The 23,352-nt window shown below is 37.6% G+C and overlaps 2 protein-coding genes across 3 annotated transcripts; both read left to right on the top strand.

Annotated features, from left to right (window-relative positions):
• The first annotated feature begins 1,745 nt into the window (after window positions 1-1,745).
• Window positions 1,746-3,140, top strand: LOC122006416 (cytokinin riboside 5'-monophosphate phosphoribohydrolase LOG1-like). The gene is made up of 6 exons (XM_042561914.1): window positions 1,746-1,882; window positions 2,001-2,098; window positions 2,202-2,332; window positions 2,410-2,480; window positions 2,554-2,697; window positions 2,841-3,140. Exons 1-6 carry the CDS (start codon window positions 1,751-1,753, stop codon window positions 2,865-2,867), a joined length of 603 nt encoding a protein of 200 aa, XP_042417848.1. The 5' UTR covers window positions 1,746-1,750; the 3' UTR covers window positions 2,868-3,140.
• A 391-nt stretch (window positions 3,141-3,531) lies between these two features.
• On the top strand, window positions 3,532-7,744 carry LOC122006415 (calcium-dependent protein kinase 20-like). 2 transcript variants are annotated; one of them, XM_042561912.1, is made up of 9 exons: window positions 3,532-3,662; window positions 3,892-4,517; window positions 4,681-4,804; window positions 4,902-5,045; window positions 5,342-5,494; window positions 5,877-5,992; window positions 6,174-6,341; window positions 6,938-7,168; window positions 7,315-7,744. In XM_042561912.1, exons 2-9 carry the CDS (start codon window positions 4,029-4,031, stop codon window positions 7,450-7,452), a joined length of 1,563 nt encoding a protein of 520 aa, XP_042417846.1. In that variant the 5' UTR covers window positions 3,532-3,662; window positions 3,892-4,028; the 3' UTR covers window positions 7,453-7,744. The 2 variants fall into 2 exon arrangements, with proteins under 2 accessions (XP_042417846.1, XP_042417847.1); XM_042561913.1 differs by having other exon boundaries at window positions 3,535-4,517.
• The last annotated feature ends 15,608 nt before the right edge of the window (window positions 7,745-23,352 follow it).

Genomic DNA, 23,352 nt, shown 5'->3' with positions numbered 1-23,352 from the left:
AGACAACTCAAATGCTGCCGTCAGATGTAAAGATTAAATAGGCGCCAACGTGCCCTTGCCGTCAAATCCTAGGTTGTGTCAGCAGGGACATCATCTCATGCCATTACATTTAAAGCGGTAAGGGACTCCCGCGGCATGAGGTGCATACCACATGCTACCCATTAATGTAGCAATACAGTGAGCCAATCATCAATATGATATGTGACCTAGCATATCACATCCATTGAATGCGAGGTTTTCTTTCCTCAATGACCAAGACTTAGCCAGTTGTTTCAATAAAATGTTTACATCTAAGTTTAGCATTCAGAAAAGTTCAAAGGGGGTAGGCAAATGACAACTCAACATAGTCCAATCAGTCGGACAGTGTCTCCTTCGATTAGACTTGAAGGGGAGGCTTGTGATATGATGATTTTCTTGAACCCTCAAGTATCCTATGGGTCAATGGTCATGCTGAGTTATCAGTCAAAGTCAAGGTGGATCGGGCATAACTCAAAGATGACTGGATATAGCCCAGATGAAACTCAAGTCCAATCAGACCAACTTGAACGTCGACATCTACCCTGGCTTAGCCCTGGATCCTGACATTATCTCTCAATCTCGGCTTCCAATCCTTACATCTACCCTAGCTAAGGCCAAAGTCCCAAGCCTCGACATCATCTCTCAATTTTAGCTCTCAATTTCGACATATACCCTGACTTAGCCCCAAGTCTCGACATCATCTCTCAATCTCGGCTCTCTATTTCAACTTATACCCTGACTTAGCCCCAAGCCTTGACATCATCTCTCAGTCTTAGCCTCGACTCCCGATCCCGACATCTACCCTGGCTTAGCCCTAGGTCCTGGCACTATCTCTCTATCTTGGCATCAATCTATTTCGGGTCCTGTCACCAACACCCTCTCTTAGAATCAGATCCCGACATTTTTTCCGTCTCAGTCTCAAATTCTGACTTTATCTATTCTTAAAACCACTTTACATCACCTTTTTTCACCCTCAAGATAGGTCTATACCCTACACGGCCTCGCTGACAATGACTGCGAATATTTCAAGACGAATGACATCCTAAGAACGGAGAAGTGGTTACAAGGTTATCGGATCTGGTCTCCTATATGCCCCCTACTGGCTTGTGGCGTTAGATGAATGAAGAGGCAACCAACGATTATCAGATCTGATCTTCTCACTGACTCCTACAAATGATAATATTTTGATCGACATAGAGATGCTCTAATGACAATTATATAGATACTCCCAAAGGCAATGACAAAGACACCCCAATTATCCAAACCCTAAACCATGTTCTCTCCAACTTCTCTGTTCTGCATACTACGTTAAATAAATTCTAACTTGAGTGTCAGAGTGACCTTGTGGGTTTAACATTCTCTTTTAGTGCATCTCAGGTCTCTTTATCTCTATTGATGATCTCTAGAGTGTGTACACGTCAGTAAATTTATTAACGGATGGTTTGATCATCCACGGTATTTGACCAGAACAATAGCTATGTAGACCTTTTTCTTTCTTTTATTAAAAAAAAGGAGTACCTGTTGATGAGTGCATATACATTGTGATGCCTCAACCTTGGGCACCGAATAGAGAGTTTGACACTGAGCAAGATGGAGAAGTTTCTTGTTGGTGTCTTCTCTAGCAGCAAGTACTTCTAGTGTGGTGGGCAAAAAGAGTGCTCTGTCCTCCTCCTCTACTCTGTGGATTGTTCCTTTCTTTCCTTTTTCTTTTCACCCTTAATTTTCTCGAGAGATGGAAGTAAGCCAAGAAGCTAAGGTAATGGAGAGCAAAGGGAGATTTAGGAGGATATGTGTCTTCTGTGGGAGCAAGTCAGGCAACAAAAAGTCCTTTGCTGAAGCAGCTGTTGAGCTTGGAAAGCAATTGGTAAGAAATCCACCACTTTGAGCACTCCTCTGTTAGATTAATCTGCAACCGCACCAAGTCTCTGATAATTTGTCTTCGATTAGCTCCGTAATTACCTCTCTTGTGGCACTGGTTTCAGGTGGAGAAAAATATAGACCTTGTTTATGGTGGCGGAAGTGTAGGCCTGATGGGTTCGATATCCAGGACTGTGTTTGATGGCGGCTGCAGTGTTCTTGGGTTTGACTTATTATTAATTTGCATATCCAACAAGTCTACATTTTCTAAATTTTCTCGTAATTAAACTCCGATCTCTCTTCTACACGCACGTCGTCGACGCCAGAATCATTCCGACTGCTCTCCTGCCAAATGAGATATCAGAGGAGACTTACGGGGAGGTGATCAAGGTAGCAGATATGCACGAGAGGAAGTCAGAAATGGCTAAGCATGCCGATGCCTTCATAGCCCTGCCAGGTATAATTAGCTAGCTCACGACCTTGTTGTCCACTACTTCAGTTGTACCTGTGTCGATTAATTAACTCGAAGCTCAGGTGGCTATGGAACCATGGAGGAACTCATGGAGATAATAGCTTATGCTCAACTTAAGATCCATGACAAACCAGTGAGTTGCAGAAACTGCATTAATGTCTTCTGCTTCTAAAACATGCTGATTCAGACTGAATATGCTTGGACAGGTAGGATTGCTCAATGTGGATGGATACTATGATGACTTACTCACACTGTTCGACAAGGGAGTGGATCAAGGGTTCATAGACGACCATGCAAGGCAAATTGTTATTGCAGGAGAGACAGCAGTGGAGCTTCTTGAGAAAATGGAGGTGATGATAATTTTTAGATTATATATATAAATATGATTCTGACTTTGTTGGTGGATGAATTATTGGTTTGGATGAGTGACAGATGAGATGAAAGGAGAGAGGAAAAGGGAATGATGTGTTGTTGTTTTGGCTGTGAGTTGCAGGGGTACGTACCAGCCAGCAGTTCATGAGAGGGTTGAGCCGGAAATGGCTGAGCAAGTGGCCCAGTTGGTGATGAAGCAGAGGCTACAAGTGTATATCAGTCTCAACATCAATTATTAGGGTTCATATATATATAAATATATATATGTGTGTGGTACTGCCTAGCCCTCCTATTTCCAATGATTGTTGTACTGAGAAGTAGTGACAAAGGCAGTTTGGTTGCCTTTGAAGGGGGATTAATTATGAGCATCAACTTGTTTAAGCAATGAAGAAATTGATCTGATCTATTCTTCTTTTCTTAATTCATCAGTTCTTTTGGCTCATGGTTTCATCCCTCGACTCATTTGACTTCAGTCATTCAGCATGTTCAGCGACTTGAGCTTCCTCTCAACTCATAAAGTAGAGCTAGCTATTTGATATGTTGATAGAAGTGTTGTTTGCCACTTAATGAACAAATTGATAATGCATAGTCTCTCATATAGATTTTATTAATTTTTATCAATGAAAACAGTGTTCATGCTTTTAAATCCATAAACAGGTAATTAGATTTTTTTTTTTTTTTCATTTTACAAAATTATTAGAATTTTCATACTATATTAAATCTGTATATGATATTTTTTTATTTTAAAAAATGAGAAAATTAAATATCTATTAATATATTTATTCTAGTAGTTTGACCGGGTTGTTTGCTACCGCCCTCGCAACGCGCCTCCTCCGCCTCTGCTAATTGAAGCGAGATCGATCGAAACCTAAAATTAGAACAAGGAAACAAAGAAGAGGAATCGACAGGAGGATGACGATCTCGGCGAGTCTTGGCCTAACAGGTGTTGTCATCTTGTTTCTGTTCCTTTTTTTATCTTACCCACCTGGCATTGCCCGTCCTCTCTTTCTCTTCAATTTGAGGGCTTCCTCGAATTTGATCGCCTTGGGGTCATGTGACATGAGGAGGTTCCCCGTTCCGATTATCTTTTGCTAGATTATTCGAACGGGTTTAACCTCCCGAGCTTGGTTCTTAGTTCTTATAGTTTTCCCCTCGTATTTTTATTCCTGAAGGATTCGTTTGCGGCTTCCCCAAATTATTGTTTTCTTCTTTGTTTGGGTTTTTGCCCACGGAAAGGTCTTACCTTGCCGTGGGTTCTGCTCGATCTCAACGAAATCCGTGGAAAAGGTTCGACCTTGACTAAATTCCAATGGGAAATTGCTACGCCACCCCCATTGATCCCGAGGAGACAACGTCGGAGCAACTCAATAAGAAGAAGTCAAGGAAGAGGCTCTTCGGTGGCGGACACCGCCTCGTCGTCCTAAAAAATCCCACTGGGGGGAACATCCGGAAGCGATACCAGCTCGGAGAGGAGCTCGGCCGCGGAGAGTTCGGCGTGACCTACCTCTGCACCGACAAGGTCACCAGGGAGCAATTCGCTTGCAAGTCCATATCCAAGAAGAAGCTCCGAACCAATGTGGACATCGAGGATGTGAGGAGGGAGGTGGCGATCATGAGGCAATTGCCGACCCACCCTAACATTGTAAGCCTGAAAGATACCTTCGAGGACGACAGCGCAGTCTACCTTGTCATGGAGCTCTGCGAAGGAGGGGAGCTCTTCGATAGGATTGTAGCAAGGGGGCATTACACCGAACGGGCAGCAGCAATGGTGATCCGAACCATCGTCGAAGTGGTCCAGGTGATACTTCTAGTTTTCCAGGGTCAACCATTTTGTATGCTCTTATGAGTTCACATGTTGGTTAATCTAAAGTACCACTTCAAGCTGGATTTGAACATCGTGATGCTTAAATATTGTCCTACTTTGCTGATATGGTGACAATAATTTACTTGTTCAATGGCAGAACTGCCACAAGCATGGGGTGATGCACCGAGATCTTAAACCTGAAAATTTCTTGTTTGCGAACGAAAGGGAAAATGCTCCTCTGAAATCAATTGACTTTGGGTTATCTATATTCTTTAAACCTGGTAAGTAGTGAATGAAGAATTCTGGACATTGTGCAATGCCTATATTGGTATCCATATGATCGCTGATACCTCCAGTGGTTGTTTTTCTACTTTGCAGGTGAGCGGTTTAATGAGATAGTTGGCAGCCCTTATTACATGGCTCCAGAAGTTTTAAAGAGAAATTATGGTCCTGAAGTAGATGTTTGGAGTGCAGGAATTATCCTATACATCCTGCTTTGTGGTGTACCACCATTTTGGGCAGGTAATTTCTTACATGCGAGCTAATATTCAATTAAATATTTCTTTTTTCTGGCGCAAACCTAATTCAAGACACACTGAGCCCATAGAAAGGGTTGTCTACGTGATGCTGGAACCACCATTGGGCCTAACATGCTGACAGTTGCTGACGGGCTTTATTAGCTTAGATGACAGTGTTCTTCCATAATATACTTTAAAAGCTTTGCATTTTTTCCTAGATAAGGAGCAACTATATTGTCTGAGTCCATATGAAATACTCTTGAGCATCTGGTACTTACCTAACCTTTAATGGTTATGCAGAAACGGAACAAGGCATTGCACAGGCAATTATTAATTCAAAACTTGAGTTTAAAAGAGACCCTTGGCCAAAAGTTTCTGATGGTGCCAAAGACCTTGTCAAGCGGATGCTAGATCCAGATCCGAATAGGCGTTTGACAGCTCAAGAAGTGCTAGGTAAATCTGGAACTCAGTGACTGACTGACAAGTTGAAACTGATACTTTTCTGTGCAGTGCATCCATATTCATTTTGCCAAAAATGTGAAGGAACCAAAACATGCATGCTATCAATAAATTATATTCTGTGCACATTATTACGATTTCTCTTTGGATTTATAACAAATTAAGAGTGCATCCCCAGACATGGAAGAAAAACATAGCATTTGTTTCATCTGTAAATTGTAGGCTTGAAGCTTATTTACTTCCTCCTTGAATTTAGACTTCACGTTATATTCTTTTTGCAGTCTATTGGACTTTCTCTGATCTTAAATACTTTTAAATAAATGCTTATGCCATAAGCTCTTCTGATCCAAACTATTTTCTTCTGTTTATATTGCAGATCACCCTTGGTTGCAAAATGCCAAGAAGGCTCCCACTACCAATCTCGGCGAAACTGTTCGTGCAAGGCTCCAACAATTCTCAGTCATGAATAAATTGAAGAAGAGAGCTCTTAAGGTAAAAACAGTTGTTCCGTTGCTACGAGTTTCTTTAAAACTCAACGCTTCAGGCAGAGTGTCCATCTTTCTGATCATCTATCATTATAGAACTTTGATGTTTTACAAGTTCAATTTCCACATCTTTAACTTGCAGTAGCTCAAATTAGTGTTGAAATATTTCCAAACCAACTTCATGGCAGGTAGTAGCTGAGCATTTGTCTGTGGAGGAAGTTGCTGATATAAAAGATATGTTTAATAAGATGGATATAAATGACAACGGACACTTGACTCTTGAAGAGCTAAAGCATGGTTTGCATAAGCTTGGCCACCAGATTCCTGATACAGAGATTAAGATTATAATGGAAGCTGTAAGTTTCTTCAACGCTGATTGCATACTTATGGCAACCTCATTACTGTCTATAGCTTAAATTGGATGATTAATTTGAGATCTCTGCTATTTGGGATCTTCATTGAACTACTCGTGTGCTCCTCTGTATTTGTGATGGACACTGACATTTAGACACTGTCCGAGTGGTCAATCAATATTTTGATTTGACCACATGCAGAAAAAAAAGGGGAAAAAATAGCTGTTTTAGACACTTGGATCTACACATGTGTTGGGTACTCATATTTGAGTAACAACGTTGAGATCACAAGGGCATGGAAATGGGATTTAGTGGTCTTTTTGGTAGAAATTTGACTTCATGGTTGTTCTCATTTTTCTCACACTCTGATTTTTAGATTGTCCAAGTGAGGATTTAAATTCAATAATTCTTTTCCTAAAGAAAACATATTGCAGCAAATTTTTCATTCATGTAGATTAATGAGATGGGTAATTTAGATGATGCACTAATTTGATTCTGCCAAGCTTTAAGACATGATCCTTGAATCATGATCAAGTATAATTGATAACAAATACTTTGCGCTGAATTGAAACTTCTTTCAATCTCTAACTTCATGCCAGGCTGATGTTGACGGAAATGGTAGCTTGGACTATGGAGAATTTGTTGCAATGTCGATGTATCTGAAAAAGATTGGAAATGATGAACACTTGCACAAGGCTTTCCAATACTTTGATCAGGATAAGAGTGGATACATAGAAATTGAAGAGCTCAGAAGCTGCTTGGCTAATGATTTAGGTCCTAATCACGAAGAAGTGATTAATGCCATAATTCGTGATGTGGACACTGACAAGGTCAGTTTACACCTTCATTTATGTTTTATCTTTCATCCTCTAGACAACAAAATATTCTCTTTGTAAATGTAGAATGCACAAATGATTGATTGTAAAGTATGGAAGACATCCAATCCGTGTCTGAATTTTGATCTTTTTTTTCTCAGGATGGGAAGATAAGCTATGAAGAGTTTGCCGCAATGATGAAAGCTGGTACTGACTGGAGGATAGCATCGAGGCAGTATTCAAGAGAGCGATTCAGTAGAGTAACTTCAAATCTGATGAAAGATGGATCTTTACAGTGATTGAAGTATTTATTTGATAACTTTAAACTAAATATTTTTTTTCATCCATTGGTTGTGATTGATATTCAGTCCCCAGTCAATTTGCGACTAAGTTCTTTCTGCACGCCATTCTTTGTTTGGCTTCTTTGAATATGTTCAAGGGATTGATGAAAGTTTGGGGTTTTGAGAAATTTGTATAACAGAGGATGCCAATGGGGTGAATGATCATAAATGTGTTTGTATGTGTCAAGTGCTAAGCAGGCACCTACTTGTAACTTTATACCTTGAAAGTAATAAATGATTGCATTTAAAATTTTCGAATATCTTGTTTCTCTTTGGCCCAGCTTATGCTTTTTTTAGTAATTATGGTTTCAGATATCTTAATTGAATTGTTTTTGATGCTGAGAAATCTGTAATTGTTTTTGATTGTTTACGATTGAAGAATTTGTCCACATTTCACTTCCATCCATTCAAACTTCATCCTTTTCTCAAATGGCAGATATCATGGAAACACCTCACAGATTCTTCCATGAACAAATGCCATATATTAATGGAAACAATTAATGGGTTTATTATGAATGTTATTTAAATAATTTTATGTATATATTATGAATATAAATAAGCTTTTAACAGGTGTAACCCTAAAATTGATGATGAACATTAAGTTTAGGAATCACATTTGAGCCAAGAATTAATAGGCAAAGGAGTGAGAATATCAAGATTTTGGGAGGTAAAGGTACGTCGACCGTATTTGACCTTTATCTATGCTGAACCGGTTCAACTCAACAGCCCGATTTACCACTTCTCGCCTTCGACGGCTTCACTGGCTCGGTTATCAGTACCCGTGGACTCACCAGTGATAAATCAAGGAATAATTTCTACCTTGAATAGTTCAAAGTTAGTAAATGTGAGTCGAGGTAGGTAGTGTGGATGATTCCGGATGAAAATTCATTTGGCTCTCATTTGGGAAAGCGTTTCATTTGTTTTCATTTGGTGTGCATCTGGAACCAGAATGAATATTGTCCGCTTCCCTTTCTCCTTCTGCCTCGTCGTGCGTTGCTTCATCGGCGATGGAGGTGTGCAAGGTGAGTCGAGTGTTCTGTTGCACAAAAGAGGGGTAGACCTTTCAACCTCTAATACAGAAGAATAGAAAGAGAGAAAGAGATCGCACGAGCAAGAAGACAGACCCATAAAGGAGATCAAACATGAGGAAGGAGAAGAAAAAGAAAAAGAGTTATCATGGTTCGACGATGTACCTACTCTACAAAAATGATCGAAACTTTATTAAAATTCTCTCTACACAAAATAATCATATTCCACAATTCTTGTGATTATTGTTATAATAAATTTATAATGATCCCTATAAATAGTGCATAAACCCCAGACCCAATAAAATTGTAACAAAATTTTGTTATGAAAAATCGCAACAGAATTCTGTTATGGAAAATTGTAACAGAATTCTATTATATAAAATCGTAACAGAATTTTATTATGAAAAATCTTAACAGATTTTTCTTCCATAACATCCATCGCATTGAATCTTAACAGATTCAAATATGAGTCACCCGTCAACAATCTCCATCTTGACGAATATTCACCCCTTCGAAGAACACGAGTATCTTAATAAAGCTCCATCTAGATTTTTGGGTCTGGGCTTCCTTCCTCTAACATCTAGAGATATGGATTAAGTTCAAGCAATGCTGGAACTTCTTTGTGGTCACTGGCTTTGTCAGCATGTCTACAGTATTGTCTGTAGTGTGAACCTTCTCAAGTTGAATTTCTCCGGAAGCAATCAACTCTCTGATCTTATGAAACCTCACATCAATGTGCTTGGTTCTCGCATGATACACCTGATTCTTCACCAAATAGATAGCACTTAGACTATCGCATAACAACTTGACTCCACCTTGCTGAACATCCAGTTCTCTGACCAACCCTGTAAGCCATAAAACTTCCTTCATTGCTTCCGCTGCTGCCATGTACTCCAACTCCGTAGTAGACAATGCAATAATAGATTGTATCATAGATTTCCAACAAATAGGTCCTCTTGTCACAGTGAATACATATCATGTAGTAGACTTCTTGTTATTTAAATCTCCTGCATAGTCCGCATCTATGTACCCAGCAAGTGAAGAATCTTCTGATTATCTACTGAACATGATGCTATAATCAATTGTATTTCTCAAGTATTTGGAAATTCACTTCATTGCATCCCAATGTGGTCGACCAGGATTTGATGGAAACTTGCTTATTATACTAACTATTTGCATTAAATCTAGTGTCATGCAAACCATGACAGACATCCGACAATCAATTGCACTGGTATAAGGAACCTTTGATATCTCTTGGATCTCGTCATCCGTCTTTGGACATTGTGTACCGATAACTTGAAGTGACGCACTAAGGGTGTGCTCACCGACTTTGCATTCTTCAAGTTGAACATATCCAGCACCTTCTCCACATAGCTATGTTGAGACAACCATAATCTCCCTACAGCTTTATCTTTGTGAATCTCCATCCTAAGAATCTTCTTGGCATCTCCCAAATCTTTCATGTCAAATTTCTTGCTCATTAGCCTCTTCAATTTGCTAACCTTTTTCATTTTCGTCGCAACAATGAGCATGCCATCTACGTATAGTAGTAAGAAACCAGTGATTCATCTTCAAGGTTCTTCACATATATGCAGCAGTCATACTCATGTCTCCTATATCCGTTTTGAATCATGTATGAATCAAAACATTTGTATCATTGCCTAGGAGATTGTTTCAATCCACAGAGCGATTTCTTCAACTTACAAACCAACCACTCTTGTTCGGGCTGACTAAATTTCTCAGGTTGTGATATAAAAATTTGCTCCTCCAAATTTCCATAAAGAAATGTCATCTTCACATTCATTTGCTCTAGCTGAGAATCGTGATGTGCCACCAAAGTTAACACCGCTCTAATTGATGTATATTTTACCACCGGAGAGAAAATTTCTTCATAGTCAATCCCCTTTCTTTGTGAATACCCCTTTACTACCTACCAAGCCTTGAACTTCACTTCTTCTCCCTCTGACATTGCTTCTTTCTTCTTGAAGATCCACTTGCAACCTATAGCTTTTTCTCCTTTAGGAAGTTCCACTAGATTCCACATTTGGTTTTTATGCAACGACTTCATCTCTTCTGTCATAGCACTCATCCACCTGTCCTTCTTAGAGCTGTGTATAGCCTTCTGAAAAGATGTAGGGTCTCCGCTACTAGTGATAAGCGCATAAGATACTAAGTTTTTGAATCTGTATTTGGTAGGTGGTTTTATGACTTGTCTTGTCCTATCACCAGCTATAGTGCGATGCTCCGTGTGCTCTGAGCTAGAATCATCGGAGCCATGAGTCTCTATCTCCACCTGCATAATATATTTTTCCATATTGCTTTGTGATGTTTCCTTTCCTTCTTCTTGAGTATACTGTAGCATAGTTTTTTCATCAAACACCACATCTCTCACCACCTTGTTTGCCTTAGGATCCCAAAGTTTGAAGCCTTTAACTCCTTTCTGATATCCCAGAAAAATGCACTACTTTGACTTCGCATCCAGCTTTGATCTTTCCTCACTAGATATGTGCATATAGGTATGGTCGCGTGAAAGGCTCCAACCACATGGTTCTCGAGCGAAGGACGCCCTTGATGGTTGCATCTACATACGAAAGCATCGATGTGTTCAATTTCATTGTCTCGTTGCCTTCCTCGCACCACTGGTCTTGATAGAACTACAGTCACCTGTGGTGGATCCTTTGATGCCGTGAAAATACTCCTGGTTGCCGGCGCAGATCCTACTTTATTAGATGCTCATGGAAACTAATCGGCCGATGTGATTGTGGGGCCTCTCAAGTTGTTTGATGAAAAGGATGCCTTTGAACTACTTCTTGGAGGGAGCACAAATGGTATAGACAGGGAAGATCATCACACTCTTCTAATTTGCATGGTGACTGGATATGGACTCTGAATCCACGTCGCTTTCTTTGTCACTGGATGACGATGCCTCGCAATTATCAAACTCGGATTCTTTTCCTTCCTCAGCTAAGTTCCCTGAGCTTCCTACCTCGAATTGCTATCTTGGAGAAGAAAGTATTGGAAATTAAACTTAATTTTATTGATAGAGATAAAATATTATGGATAGAGATAGAATGATGAGGTGATAATTCTTGATGAGAGCTCATGATAGGATAGAAATAGAATTTGATGAGGTGACAATCTTAATAAGGATAAAAGTTCATGGAGATAGAATAAAAAAAGTCTAGATTCATTTTATTTGAGATTAGTGTTTATCCAATAAGCCTATAAATATGTACATTCTCCAATGAATGAAATAAGTTGAGTTTATTTATTTTATTCTCCTCCTCTTCCATGTAGAGTGAATTCTTCTCCTATATCTCTTTTATTTCTTCTCCCATAATTCTTTTTTTCCAACAAAGTGATATCAGAGCTATGGCTAATGGAGATATGACTCCCTTCCAAGTTACAATACTCAAGGTGAGCAATTATGATAATTGGAGTATCAAGATGAAGGCGCTTCTTGAAGCTCATGATGTTTGGGAGGTTATAGAAAAATGCTACATTGAGCCGCATGATGACTTGGCGATATCACCAACTGAAAAAGACAGTCTAAGATATTTAAGAAAGAGAGACAAGAAAACTCTGTTGGTGTAATCGACCTCCAAGGTTTTAATGTCCGACAAATATGTTTAAGTAAGTTTAATGGAGCTTGATCATGGGAAGTCCTAGTCATGGCTAGGCAAGAGTGGGAAGTCAACCGAGTGACTAGTCCTAACTGCGGTTAGACAAGGGAAGTCCTAGTTGTATGCTAGGCAAGGGAAATCTCGGTAGATCGTAGAAGCCAGGTGGATTCGATAGGTCTGGAGGACCTGATCCCTGGGTAGCCGAATACTGTCCTAGTTGTAGGCTAGGGAAGGGAAATCTCGGTAGATCGTGGAATCTAGGTGGATAGGTCTGAAGGACCTGATCCCTAGGTAGCTGAATACTGAGTCTTGGTGAATGAAGGCAGGTGGAGAAAACCCTAGGGGATGGTAACCATAGGTTACGGTGAGTGAAGCCAGATGGAGAAAATCCTAGGGGGAGATAACCTTAGGTAATGAGAAATCTTGGAGGAGTGAACTCCAAGCAAAGTTGATCGACGGATCTTGATGATTCTAAGTTTAGTTTTACCATAGCATTCTGTGTAACTATTATTGTTGCTGGCTAATGTAGTATTGCAGGAAATGCCTTAGTGGATCTGGTGATCAGACACTGAGCAGAGAAAGTCCAAACAAGTCTAGAGGATCAATGTTTGGTAGGTAAGTTGAGGTAAGTAACTGGAGGAGCGACAGTGAAGTCGTGTTCATATTAGGAACAACCTAAAGTCGTTGATCCAACTGAAGAAACCAGAAAGGTTTCCAAGTTGAGATCAAGATAGTTCTACTGTCTAATACTACTCATGCATCTTAGTATTCATATATAGTTGTGCAAACTTTGTTTTGCATAAATATTATTGTTATATCAAACTAACTTTGTGTTGCAGAATTATATGACCCCTTGAACTTCAAAGAGTCATAACTTTTGTCTCAGAACTCGGAATCAGGCTCTGTCAATAGCCACGCGTCCAACACTCAGAAACCTTCATTTGGCCAAGGGTTTAGTCGACTGAACAAGAGGTTCAGTCAACCGAAAAAGGCATTTTATCAGTCGACTGAACAAAGGTTCGATCGACCAAACAGGCAAAATTGGCAAAATAGATCAGACTCGCAAACATGGTATCACAACATGATCGGTCGACTGAAAATGAGGTTCGGTCGACCGAACAATAAAAGCATTAATGAAGTATTAAGTGTGAATCTCGGCGAGAAGGGAAGTTCACCATTCGGTCGACCGAACAAGGTTATCGGTCGACCAAACCATTAAAAATTAGTTAATGCTCGAAGATCAAATCTTATTGAAGAAGGAAGGGAGCAGGTTTGGTCGATCGAACCTAGGGATCGGTCGGTCGAACATCGACAATTCTTATAAAAGAGAGCTCGAGGTCCGAGACTGGTGAACGCAATCTGATCGGTTCAAATTTCATCTCTGTGCAAGCTACTCATACTACAAGTCTTCTACACATCTTCAAGCAAGCTACTCCATCCGACCGACTGAGCTTCATCTTCTACTCTTGTTGGTATAATTATTTAAAGCTTGCATTGTATTTGATTTAAAAGAAGATAGTAGTCTGTTACTATCTTATATTTGCATTTGTACGATCTGCCTCTTTCCGAGGATTTTAGAAAGAAGGGTTTTAGTGGATTGCCCATCGGTGCGGTCAAAGATCGCGGGCCTTGGAGTAGGAGTCGACCTAGGCTTCGAACCAAGTAACTGAACTAAGTCTTTTACTTTCCGCTGCATATTCTAATTGTCTTTAAAATATGAAAAGAAAAGTTTTTTTAAGAGTGCGATATTCACTCCCCCTCTATCGCACTCGTTCGATCCTACAATTGGTATCAAAGCCTTGTAGCTCTGAAATTATATAATCATTTTTTGAGCAATTTTAAAAAACTATTTCTTATTCTTTAAAAGTGTTTTCTTTTAATTCTTAAGTAATATTTAAATTTTTTTATCCCGCACTACTAATCCCAAGAAGAAAGTCTTGGAAATATTTTTCTTTTAATTCTTTGATTGCAAGAATGTCAATGTCATATCAAGAAGGGCGAAGCTTCTACGACCCTCCACCGTTTGATCAAGTCTACTTCAATTCCTGGAGGCAAATGATGGAATGCTTCATTGGAAGCAACAATTTTGACAACTGGATCACACTGAGACAATCTTCTCAAAACTCAGAAGCAAACACAAAGGTAATAGAGATCTTAATTAGTGTTTTGCCTAACAAAATTTTGTGTCAATTAGAAGATTACAAGAACGCATTCGAGTTATGGACAAAATTGATCGAGCTTCACGAGACTCCATCATGGCTAGAAGATCAAGACGAAAGTGAGCTCGAATCAGAGTTTGAATCCGGAGAGCTATCCTCAGAGCCAGGCCTAGAAGAACAAGACCAAATCAACTTCATCGCACTAGTGGTTGAGGAGGAGGCTGATGGATCTAAACTCGAGTCAGAACAAGTGTCCAAGCCTCAATCAGAGACGACGATGGCTAAGGGGAAGAATCCTAATGAGGATTTAGAAGGTAAAATTGTCAATTCTAAATTTAAAGATCACATAATATGTTTTGAGTGCAGTGAAAAAGGACACTACAAAAGCCAATGTCCAAAGAACTGATTCGCACAACCGGAGGCAAAGGAGGAACCGATGCCTAGAGTTCGGAAAATGAAGGACCACATCGAATGTTTCAAGTGCAAAAAGATGGGACACTACAAATCTTAATGCCTGGAAAGAAGATCCAAGGATCTAGGGGGAGCAATTAAGGTAAAACAATTTATTTTACAAGAAAAATTACATGCTTCTTGTTTGAATTGTAATATGAAACTAAAAATACATGAAAATCCTACATTAACATTACTTAACAAAAACAATCTAATTAATAAAAACTTAATTAATTCAAATATAACTAAAATAGACCAAATCAACCCAAACCTTAGTCAAGATCCAGATCTAGTTAATCAAAATTTATATATTCAAGATAATTTGAATCAAAATAATAATTATCTAAAATTAAATAACAATAAACAAAATTTAACTAAAAATTTAGAAAATAAAAATAAGAAACTAAACTATAAATTAAATACAAAATTAAATTTTAGAAAACTAGAAAAATAAAATAATGTTTTAAAAAATAAAATTGATAAATTAGAAAATATTATTAATAATTTTATCAACTCACAAAATCTAGATTTAAATTATAAATCAAAACCAAATCTAAAACAAAACTTTCACAAACCTAATTATCAAAACATTCGATGTGGTCCTTCATTTAGGACTTTGCCTAAGAAACCTTAGGGTTTTTCCTAAATTGTTTTAGGTGCATGCCCCAAGGGTTTTCCACCTGCCTAACCACAGTTAGGACTTTGCCTAAGAAACCTTAGGGCTTTTCCTGCAATCGCATTCAACCATATTAGATAACAAGACAGCTTAACTTTGAATCCTTTGCCATTATCAAAACTCGGGTTCGATCGTCAGATGCTTCCCGCACCAACAATCTCTCCCTTTTTGATTATGGCAACCGAAATTCAAAGTTAAGTAAAAATAATTCTATAATGAACTTTTCATGAAATGCCACCATAACAGAAAATAACAGTGCAAGCATAAGTGAATTTTAAGTACAAGGCTCCCCCTTATTTAAAGCTCGCCCCCCCTTAATTAAAGCTCTTCTTTTTAAAATTTTCATCTACTTTTTCAAATTTTCATACTTCATATTTAAATTTTCATACTCTCCCCCTTTGCCATATATAAAAAAAAATCAGCAAAAATAGGGTATAATAGACAAGTTGAGAAGTTGATCATAGGCCTTAGTTTGAAAAGTATACAGCCAATAACTGTTTCAGCTTTTAACACTTATCTTAAAACTTAGGCCTTAGACTTAGCTTTAAAAACTTAGTTTTAATAAAAACTTGGCTTTTAAATAAAATTTGATAGAAAACATTTTGATAGAGAACATTTTGATAAAAACTTCGCTTTTAGAATAAATTTTGATAAATAATCTAATGTTTGAAAAAATACTTAGAAAACCTTTTCCTTAAAAAAGAAATTCAGAAAGTAAGTTTGGAAGGAAGTTTTTATCTAAGTTTGTTGACTTTGAAAAGTAACTTAGCTAACTTTGATTTAGAAAAATTTAGTTTAAAAAATGTGAGAAAATATTTGATAAAATTTTAGGATTTCAAAAAATAATTTTATTTGTAAAGTACTTAGCTTAAATTTGAGAAGAAAAATAATGCTAAAAAAATTTTAAGTCTTTTTTCTAGTTAAAACCAAAGGCATACTAGTTGTCTTTAAAACAGAGAGTAAAGACAATTTTGCTAAAGAAAAATTTAATTTTCTAAAGTCCTAAAGTCCAAGCATGAGTAAAATACTTAGTTTCCTTAGCCAAATGTCTAACCATTAGCTAATAGCTACTTACCTAAAAGGCAATAGCTTTCACTTGATTAGTCAAGTTAAGTCAGTGATCCAGTTAGATTTGACTAAGATAGGATGACTTAGTTTGATTAATGTAAACTGGTATTTATCGCCCAGACTTATGTTGATGCACAGACATAAGCATTCTTAAGTCCTGGCAGTACCCTATGCATCTCACACCATAAGTGTTTTCATACACAAGCAAGTTAAACCTAGTGTGCTTGTGAGATGCTCTAGCTGAAACTAGGGGTACATGATTTCTAGGGGGTAAATTCCTAGGCTAAGTCCAAATTTTTGAAAACTAATAAAATTGGGATTTTGAAAACTATTTTTCCTAGAATTTTTAAGGATAATTTTAAAAGCAAGCTGATTTAAAAACATAGTAAGCAGAAATAAGTTTTATTCTACTAAGCACATCCCTATTTATCTTATAAGTTCACTGAACTCAAGTTCAGGTAAGGGCTTGGTGAATATGTCAGCCAGGTTTGATTTGGACTCAACATAGTTAAGTACAACATCACCCTTAGTTACGTGATCCCTTACAAAATGGTGTTTTACTTCTATATGTTTAGTTCTTGAGTGGTGAATTGGGTTCTTGGTTAGATTAATTGAACTTATGTTATCAATTAAAATTTTCATATTTTGATATTCTAGTTGATAGTCTTTTAGGGTATGCATCATCCATAGTAATTGAGATGCACATTCACCTAGGCCTATGTACTCAGCTTCAGTAGTGGATAAAGGAACACAGTGTTACTTTCTGCTTGATCAACTTATTAAGCATTGACCTAGAAATTGACAGCTACCACTTGTGCTCTTTCTATCTAGTTTGCACCTGACATAATCAGAGTCAGAATAGCCAGTTAGATCAAAGGTGCAAGACCTAGGGTATCAGAGTCCTACGTTTAGAGTTCCCTTAATATACCTAAGTATTCTTTTGACGTATGTTGGTTGTAACTTTTTTGCACAAGATTAGTATCTTGCACACATACATACTGCAAAAAGAATGTTTGGTTGACTTGCAGTTAGGTACAATAGACTCCCTATCGCACTTCGATAGTATTTCAAGTCTACCGATTTTCATTCTAAGTCTGAGTCAATTTTAATGTTAGTAGCCATTGGTGTATTAATATTTTTTGAATTTTTCATTCCGAATTTCCTAATTAATTCCTTAGCATATTTTGTTTGAAAAATGTAAATACCATCTTTGGTTTGTTTAATTTGTAGGCCTAAGAAGAAATTGGGTTCTCCTACTAGGCTCATTTCAAACTCATTTTCTATTAACTTGGTAAATTCTTTTAAAAATTTAGAGTTGGTGGAACTAAAAATTATGTCATCTACGTAATTTGGGCTATAAATATGTCTTTTTCTAGGGTTTTTACAAATAGTGTTGGATCTATTTGACCTTGATTAAACCCTTTAGATATCAGATGATTCGATAAACATTCATACCAAGCCCTAGGTGCTTGTTTTAGTCCATATAGGATTTTCTTTAACCTAAAAACATGGTTTAGATGTTCTAAGTTCTCAAATCCTAGAGGTTGACTTACATATACCTCTTCTTTGATAAATCCGTTTAGGAAAGCGGATTTTACATCCATTTGATATAGCTTGAATCCTTTATGTGTTGCATAGGCCAGTAGCATCCTAATAGATTCAAGTCTGGCTATAGGGGCATAGGTTTCATCATAGTCCAACCCTTCTACTTGGCTGAACCCTTTAGCTACTAATCTTGCTTTGTTTCTAATTATTTTGGCCTGATCATCTAATTTGTTCCTAAAAACCCACTTAGTGTCAATTATGGTTTTGTTAATGGGTTTAGGTACTAGTTTCCAGACCTGGTTTCTTTCAAATTGAGCTAAATCCTCTTGCATTGCTAATGTCCAGTCTAGGTCCGGTAGGGCTTCGTCTATAGTTTTGGATTCAATTTTAGAGATTAGGGCTATTTGACTTAGGTTCCTATAAGATGATCTAGTTCTGACTCCTAGAGTTGGGTCACCCAAAATTTGGTCAGATGGGTGATAGGTACTTGCTCTTATTGGTCTTATATTTGGGTCAATAACTGGTTCTTGTGATTCACTAGGTTTAAGTTGAATTTATTCATTATCTTCTATGTTTCTTGAGTTAATATTTTCTGTATTAATGTTTTCATTTGTTACACTAGGTAAGTTATTTTCTTCATAAAAAATTACATTGGTTAATTCTTCAACTTTTATGGTATTTTTTTATAAACTCTATATACCCTACTAATTGTTGAGTATCCTAAAAATATTCCTGGGGTTGTTTTTGGCGTAAATTTTCCTAAGTAGTCTTTGGTGTTTAGAATGAACACTTTACATCCAAACACCTTTAAATAGTTTAAGTTGGGTATTTTATTATAATATATTTCATAAGGTGTTTTATTTTGAAATGTATTAATTAAAATTCTATTTTGTATATAGCAGGCGATATTAATTGCTTCCGCCCAGAATTGATTAGATAGATTGTATTCATTCAACATGGTCCTAGCGGCTTCTTGTAGGGTTCTGTTTTACGTTCTACTAGACCATTTTGTTAGGGAGTCCTAGGGCATGAATATTCGGGTTTATACCCATTAATTTCATAAAATTCAATAAACTTGTGGTTTTCAAATTCTCCCCCATGGTCACTTCTAATTCTTTTTATCTGAGTGTCTTTTTCATTTTCTATTAATTTACAAAAGATTTTAAAGACTTCGAAGGTTTCATCTTTAGTCTTTAGGAATTTTACCCAAGTAAATCTTGAATAGTCATTGATTATTACTAAGCAATACTGGTTTTTGCTTAGTGACTTGGCCTCGTGTGAATTAAACAAGTCTAGGTGAAGGAGCTCAAGTATTGAAGTTGTTTTATTCAGGTTGGTTAGCTTACGGTTTGACTTGGTTTGCTTACCCTATTGACAAGCATGGCAAATTGAATTTTCAGTAAATTTTAATTTGGGCAAATCTCTAACTAAACCATTTTGGCTCATTTTTTAAATGAGTCTAGTGTGAGTGTGACCCAGTCTTCTGTGCCACAACTCAATTTCCTCTTGTTGTGTCAATAGACACTCTAGTGAGGAGGTTGGTAGGTCTATTGTATAGATGTTCTTTTTCCTAATTCCCCTAAGTGTGATTTCAGGATTTTTAATATTCTTAATTATACACTCAGTTTTTGAAAATGTGACTAAATATCCTGAGTCATATAAATGGCTAATACTAAGTAAATTAAAACTGAATTGTTCAACCAATAAGACTTTTTGAATGTAAAAATCAAAATTTAATTGTATATTACCTATTCTAATTACCTTAAGGGTTCCATTGTTGCCGAATACAACAGACCCTAGGTTCTTGAGTTTCAGCTTAGTGAATTTCAATCTATCTCCAGTCATGTGTCTGGAGCATCCACTATTTAGCATCCATTGATCTAAATCTTTATATTTCTACATAAGTATTTGATTTGGGTCAATTTAATGGATTCAGACGATGGCTTGATTGAAATCAACTCCTTAATGTTCCATCTCACCCAGTTTAGATGATTAAACACGGTATTCCTATTGGTGATTATGAGATGGTTATTAAGTTATGTTTAATTTAATTAAGTTGATTAATTAATTCGTTAGATTGAGTGAGTTACACAGTTACGTCAATTAATTAAATTAAGTTAATTATATATTTAAGTTAATTAATTAGATTAAGTTAATTTGATTAAGTTAGTTAATTTTAATTAAGTTGAAAATTAAGTTGAGTTTAATATATTTGATAGGTTAATTAAATAGTTAAGTTAAATAATTTGATTAGTTAATTGAATAGTTAAGTTAATTAAGTTGATTAAATAGTTAATTGAATTGATTAAATTAATTCATTAGATGAAGATAAATTAGGTTGATTAAATTGAATTAAGATTTCAATTGAATTAGGTTTAATTATATTCAACTAAGTTCAACCTAGATCCATCTTACCCGATTCTAAGTTATCAATCAGGGGACCTTATGTATTTTTGTGAGATGATTAATTTTAATTTAGATTATGTCTAAGAATTAATTTACATTTGAGTTATACTTAGGTTTTTCAATTAGTCAATTAAATACACATTTCAAAGATTGACTCCCAGGCTATGGCGAGGCACTAGGCCTTCTTGGGTATGAGATCATCCACCACTTCTAGACAGAGTTTTTCAAAGAAATTATATATTTAATTTTCTTTTTGAAATCCCTAGGTTTAACTAATCAAGTGTAAATTACGCCTAGGTCCTTAATCTAGCCTAATCTAGCCTAATCTAAGCATGCATAAAAATGAAATAGAAAATAACAATCATTAAGTAATTCTATTTATTGATTAAGATAGTTTTTCTACTGGCTCCCCCTGGATCATAACCTCGAAATGGTTTATCAAGGTAATAGACTTGATCCTTGGGGACCTAATATTTACCAAGTCCAACTTGATTGACCAGGTTGGACTTAGGTATCCATGCTTGGACTACCTTTCTATTTGGTCTATTAACAAGTGACAAATATGATCGATATTTTCTTTTTGTTCTAAATCCTAGTCCGGATCGATTGTATACGATCTTCTGTTTTCCAAGAATCAAGTCAAGATTCTTGGAACCCAGTGTAAACCGTTCCAATGCAATCTTCAAATCCTTGACTTGAGTTTTCAGGCTGGAATTCTCTTCCTCAAGCTTTTGGACTTGAGTTGAGGTTCTAGTCTGAATTGGGTTAGTCAAGGATTTGGAGATAGTCACTTCTTTAAGGGTTGTTACCTCCTTTAGAAGTGAGTTGATCCGAATATTAGATTTAGCTAATTTATGCATAAGATAATTAATTAAATTATATAACCGAGAAGCACTTACAGAGGGGTTAGGCCCTTCGGAAACAGATATGAATCCATGGCTTCTTTCAGACTCAGCTTCTGATTTGTCCTCGCTTCCGCATTCGTTGACTTAGTCCCGAGCCGTCATTGCATGGAAACTCGTCTGTTCGAGTTCTTCATCGTTAGACTCTTCTGAAGAAGACTCGTCCCAAGTTGCCTTTGGAACTTTCTTCTTTCTCTGCTTCTTCACATCCTTCTGATTCAGACAATTTGGTTTGATATGCCCCTTTTGATTGCAACCGTAGCAGATTACTTCAAATTTCATCTTTGAACTTGGTTGGGCCTCCTTAGACTGGATCACCTTCTTGATGTCTTCCTTGTTGAGGCCCTTCTTCTTTTTGTAGAGTTTTCTCACCAAGTTGACGAGTTCGGTCGTGAGTTCATCATCGTCATCTTCTGAATCCGGTTCGGTTTTACGTCTTGCTTTTTGTTTGCTTGTACCTGCAATTAAAGCTATACCCTTCTCGGTCGATCGAGCGTTAACTTGTTCATGCAATTCAAATTCCACAAATAGTTCATCTAATTTAATTGAAGGGAGATCCTTGGATACCTTGTAAACATCTACCATGGATGCCCATAAGTTAGTCCTCGAAAAAGCATTAAGTGAATACTTGATTATATCTCTATTTTCGACCTTTTGTTCTATTGCGTGGAGACCGTTGAGGAGGTCTTGGATGCACGCATGCAACTGGCTCGCCGTTTCTCTTTCCTGTAATTTTATATTAAATAATTTATTAAGAATGAGATCCCTTTTACTTACCTTGGTGTCGGATGTTCCTTCATGTAATTCAATCAGCTTCTCCCACAGTTCTTTGGCGCTCAAGAATGGGCCAATGCGGTTCAATTCCTCCTTCGTCAGTCCATATTGGAGGGTGCAGGTTGCCTTGGCGTTGGCTTCTACTTTCTTTATCAGAGTTGCATCCCAGTTCTCATATGACATTGGCTTGCCGGTGCCGTCAGTTGGGAGTTCCAGGCGGGTTTTGATGATCATCCCGACTTCAAAGTGTGTTTGAAGGTACGACTTCACTCGACCCTTCCAGTAGCCGAAGTCCTCTCCAGTGAAGAGCGGAGGTCGAGCTGTACTGTAGCCTTCTTGAAGAGCCATAGAAAAACACTTGTCCCAGGACTTGATCCTGGATTAGTAGTGCAGGAAACAAGAAAACTAATACGTGATCTCGAGTGGTGTTGCACCAACTTCGAGAAAAAATCGATTACGAAAAAACTGGATCGGAAGACGGCAAGAATATCGATTCCGATCGACTCCAAAAAACTAAAAATTACCACGAAAAATATGCTTGACTAGTGGTTACGCCAAATCGAAGCGACTCCACTCTGATACCAATTATTGGATCGAAACGCGCTAGAGGGGGGGTTGAATAGCGCTCATGGCTTTCACTTTTCGTATTCGGAAAACTTAACGAGTAAGTGCATCGGAAATTAAAACAAACACAAAAAAACCCAAGTGTTTTTACTTAGTTCGGAGCCTTGGGCGACTCCTACTCCAAGGCCCACCCTTGTTGAGCGTTTACTTTGGGCAACAACTATAATCGCGCAAAATTACAAGTATGAAATACAAATAAAACAATAATTATTATACCAACAACAGAAATAATAAATTTGAAGCTCCTGGTCATCGGGGTGTTGCTATAGCTGTTCTGGATTGTCTCTTTTGTAGCACACGAAAGAATGATCGCTTGGAATGTCTTAATGCAAGCTGCTGGTCGAGACTGCCTTATAAAGGCTGTTGACAGTGCTTTCAAGCCCCTTGAGGGCGCCTCCAATCTCCGGGTCAGCCGCGGGTGGATAAGGTCTGACTTCTTCGTCGCTTATTCTCTTGAAGGCGCCTCCATACTCCTTGAGGGCACCTTCAAGACTGCCCGAGGTGCCTCAGGCCTTTATGAGGGTGCCTCCAACTCTGCTGTGTAGACTCCTTCTGCCTTGCACCCGAGGCGCCTCCAAGCTCCATGGAGGACGCCTCGGGCAC

This window comes from Zingiber officinale, chromosome 7B (assembly GCF_018446385.1).
Source record: "Zingiber officinale cultivar Zhangliang chromosome 7B, Zo_v1.1, whole genome shotgun sequence".
NCBI lineage: Eukaryota > Viridiplantae > Streptophyta > Magnoliopsida > Zingiberales > Zingiberaceae > Zingiber > Zingiber officinale.
The sequence above is the reverse complement of the archived record's forward strand: the minus strand, read 5'-3'. Positions and strand labels throughout refer to the sequence as shown.

Coding starts and splice junctions, on each gene's coding strand:
- LOC122006415 (XM_042561912.1), top strand. CDS start 4,029: ATGGGAAATTGCTACGCCACCCCCATTGATCCCGAGGAGACAACGTCG. Junction 4,805..4,901: donor ATCTATATTCTTTAAACCTG/GTAAGTAGTGAA, acceptor TCTACTTTGCAG/GTGAGCGGTTTAATGAGATA. Junction 6,342..6,937: donor TTAAGATTATAATGGAAGCT/GTAAGTTTCTTC, acceptor ACTTCATGCCAG/GCTGATGTTGACGGAAATGG.
- LOC122006416 (XM_042561914.1), top strand. CDS start 1,751: ATGGAAGTAAGCCAAGAAGCTAAGGTAATGGAGAGCAAAGGGAGATTT. Junction 1,883..2,000: donor TTGAGCTTGGAAAGCAATTG/GTAAGAAATCCA, acceptor CACTGGTTTCAG/GTGGAGAAAAATATAGACCT. Junction 2,481..2,553: donor TTAAGATCCATGACAAACCA/GTGAGTTGCAGA, acceptor ATGCTTGGACAG/GTAGGATTGCTCAATGTGGA.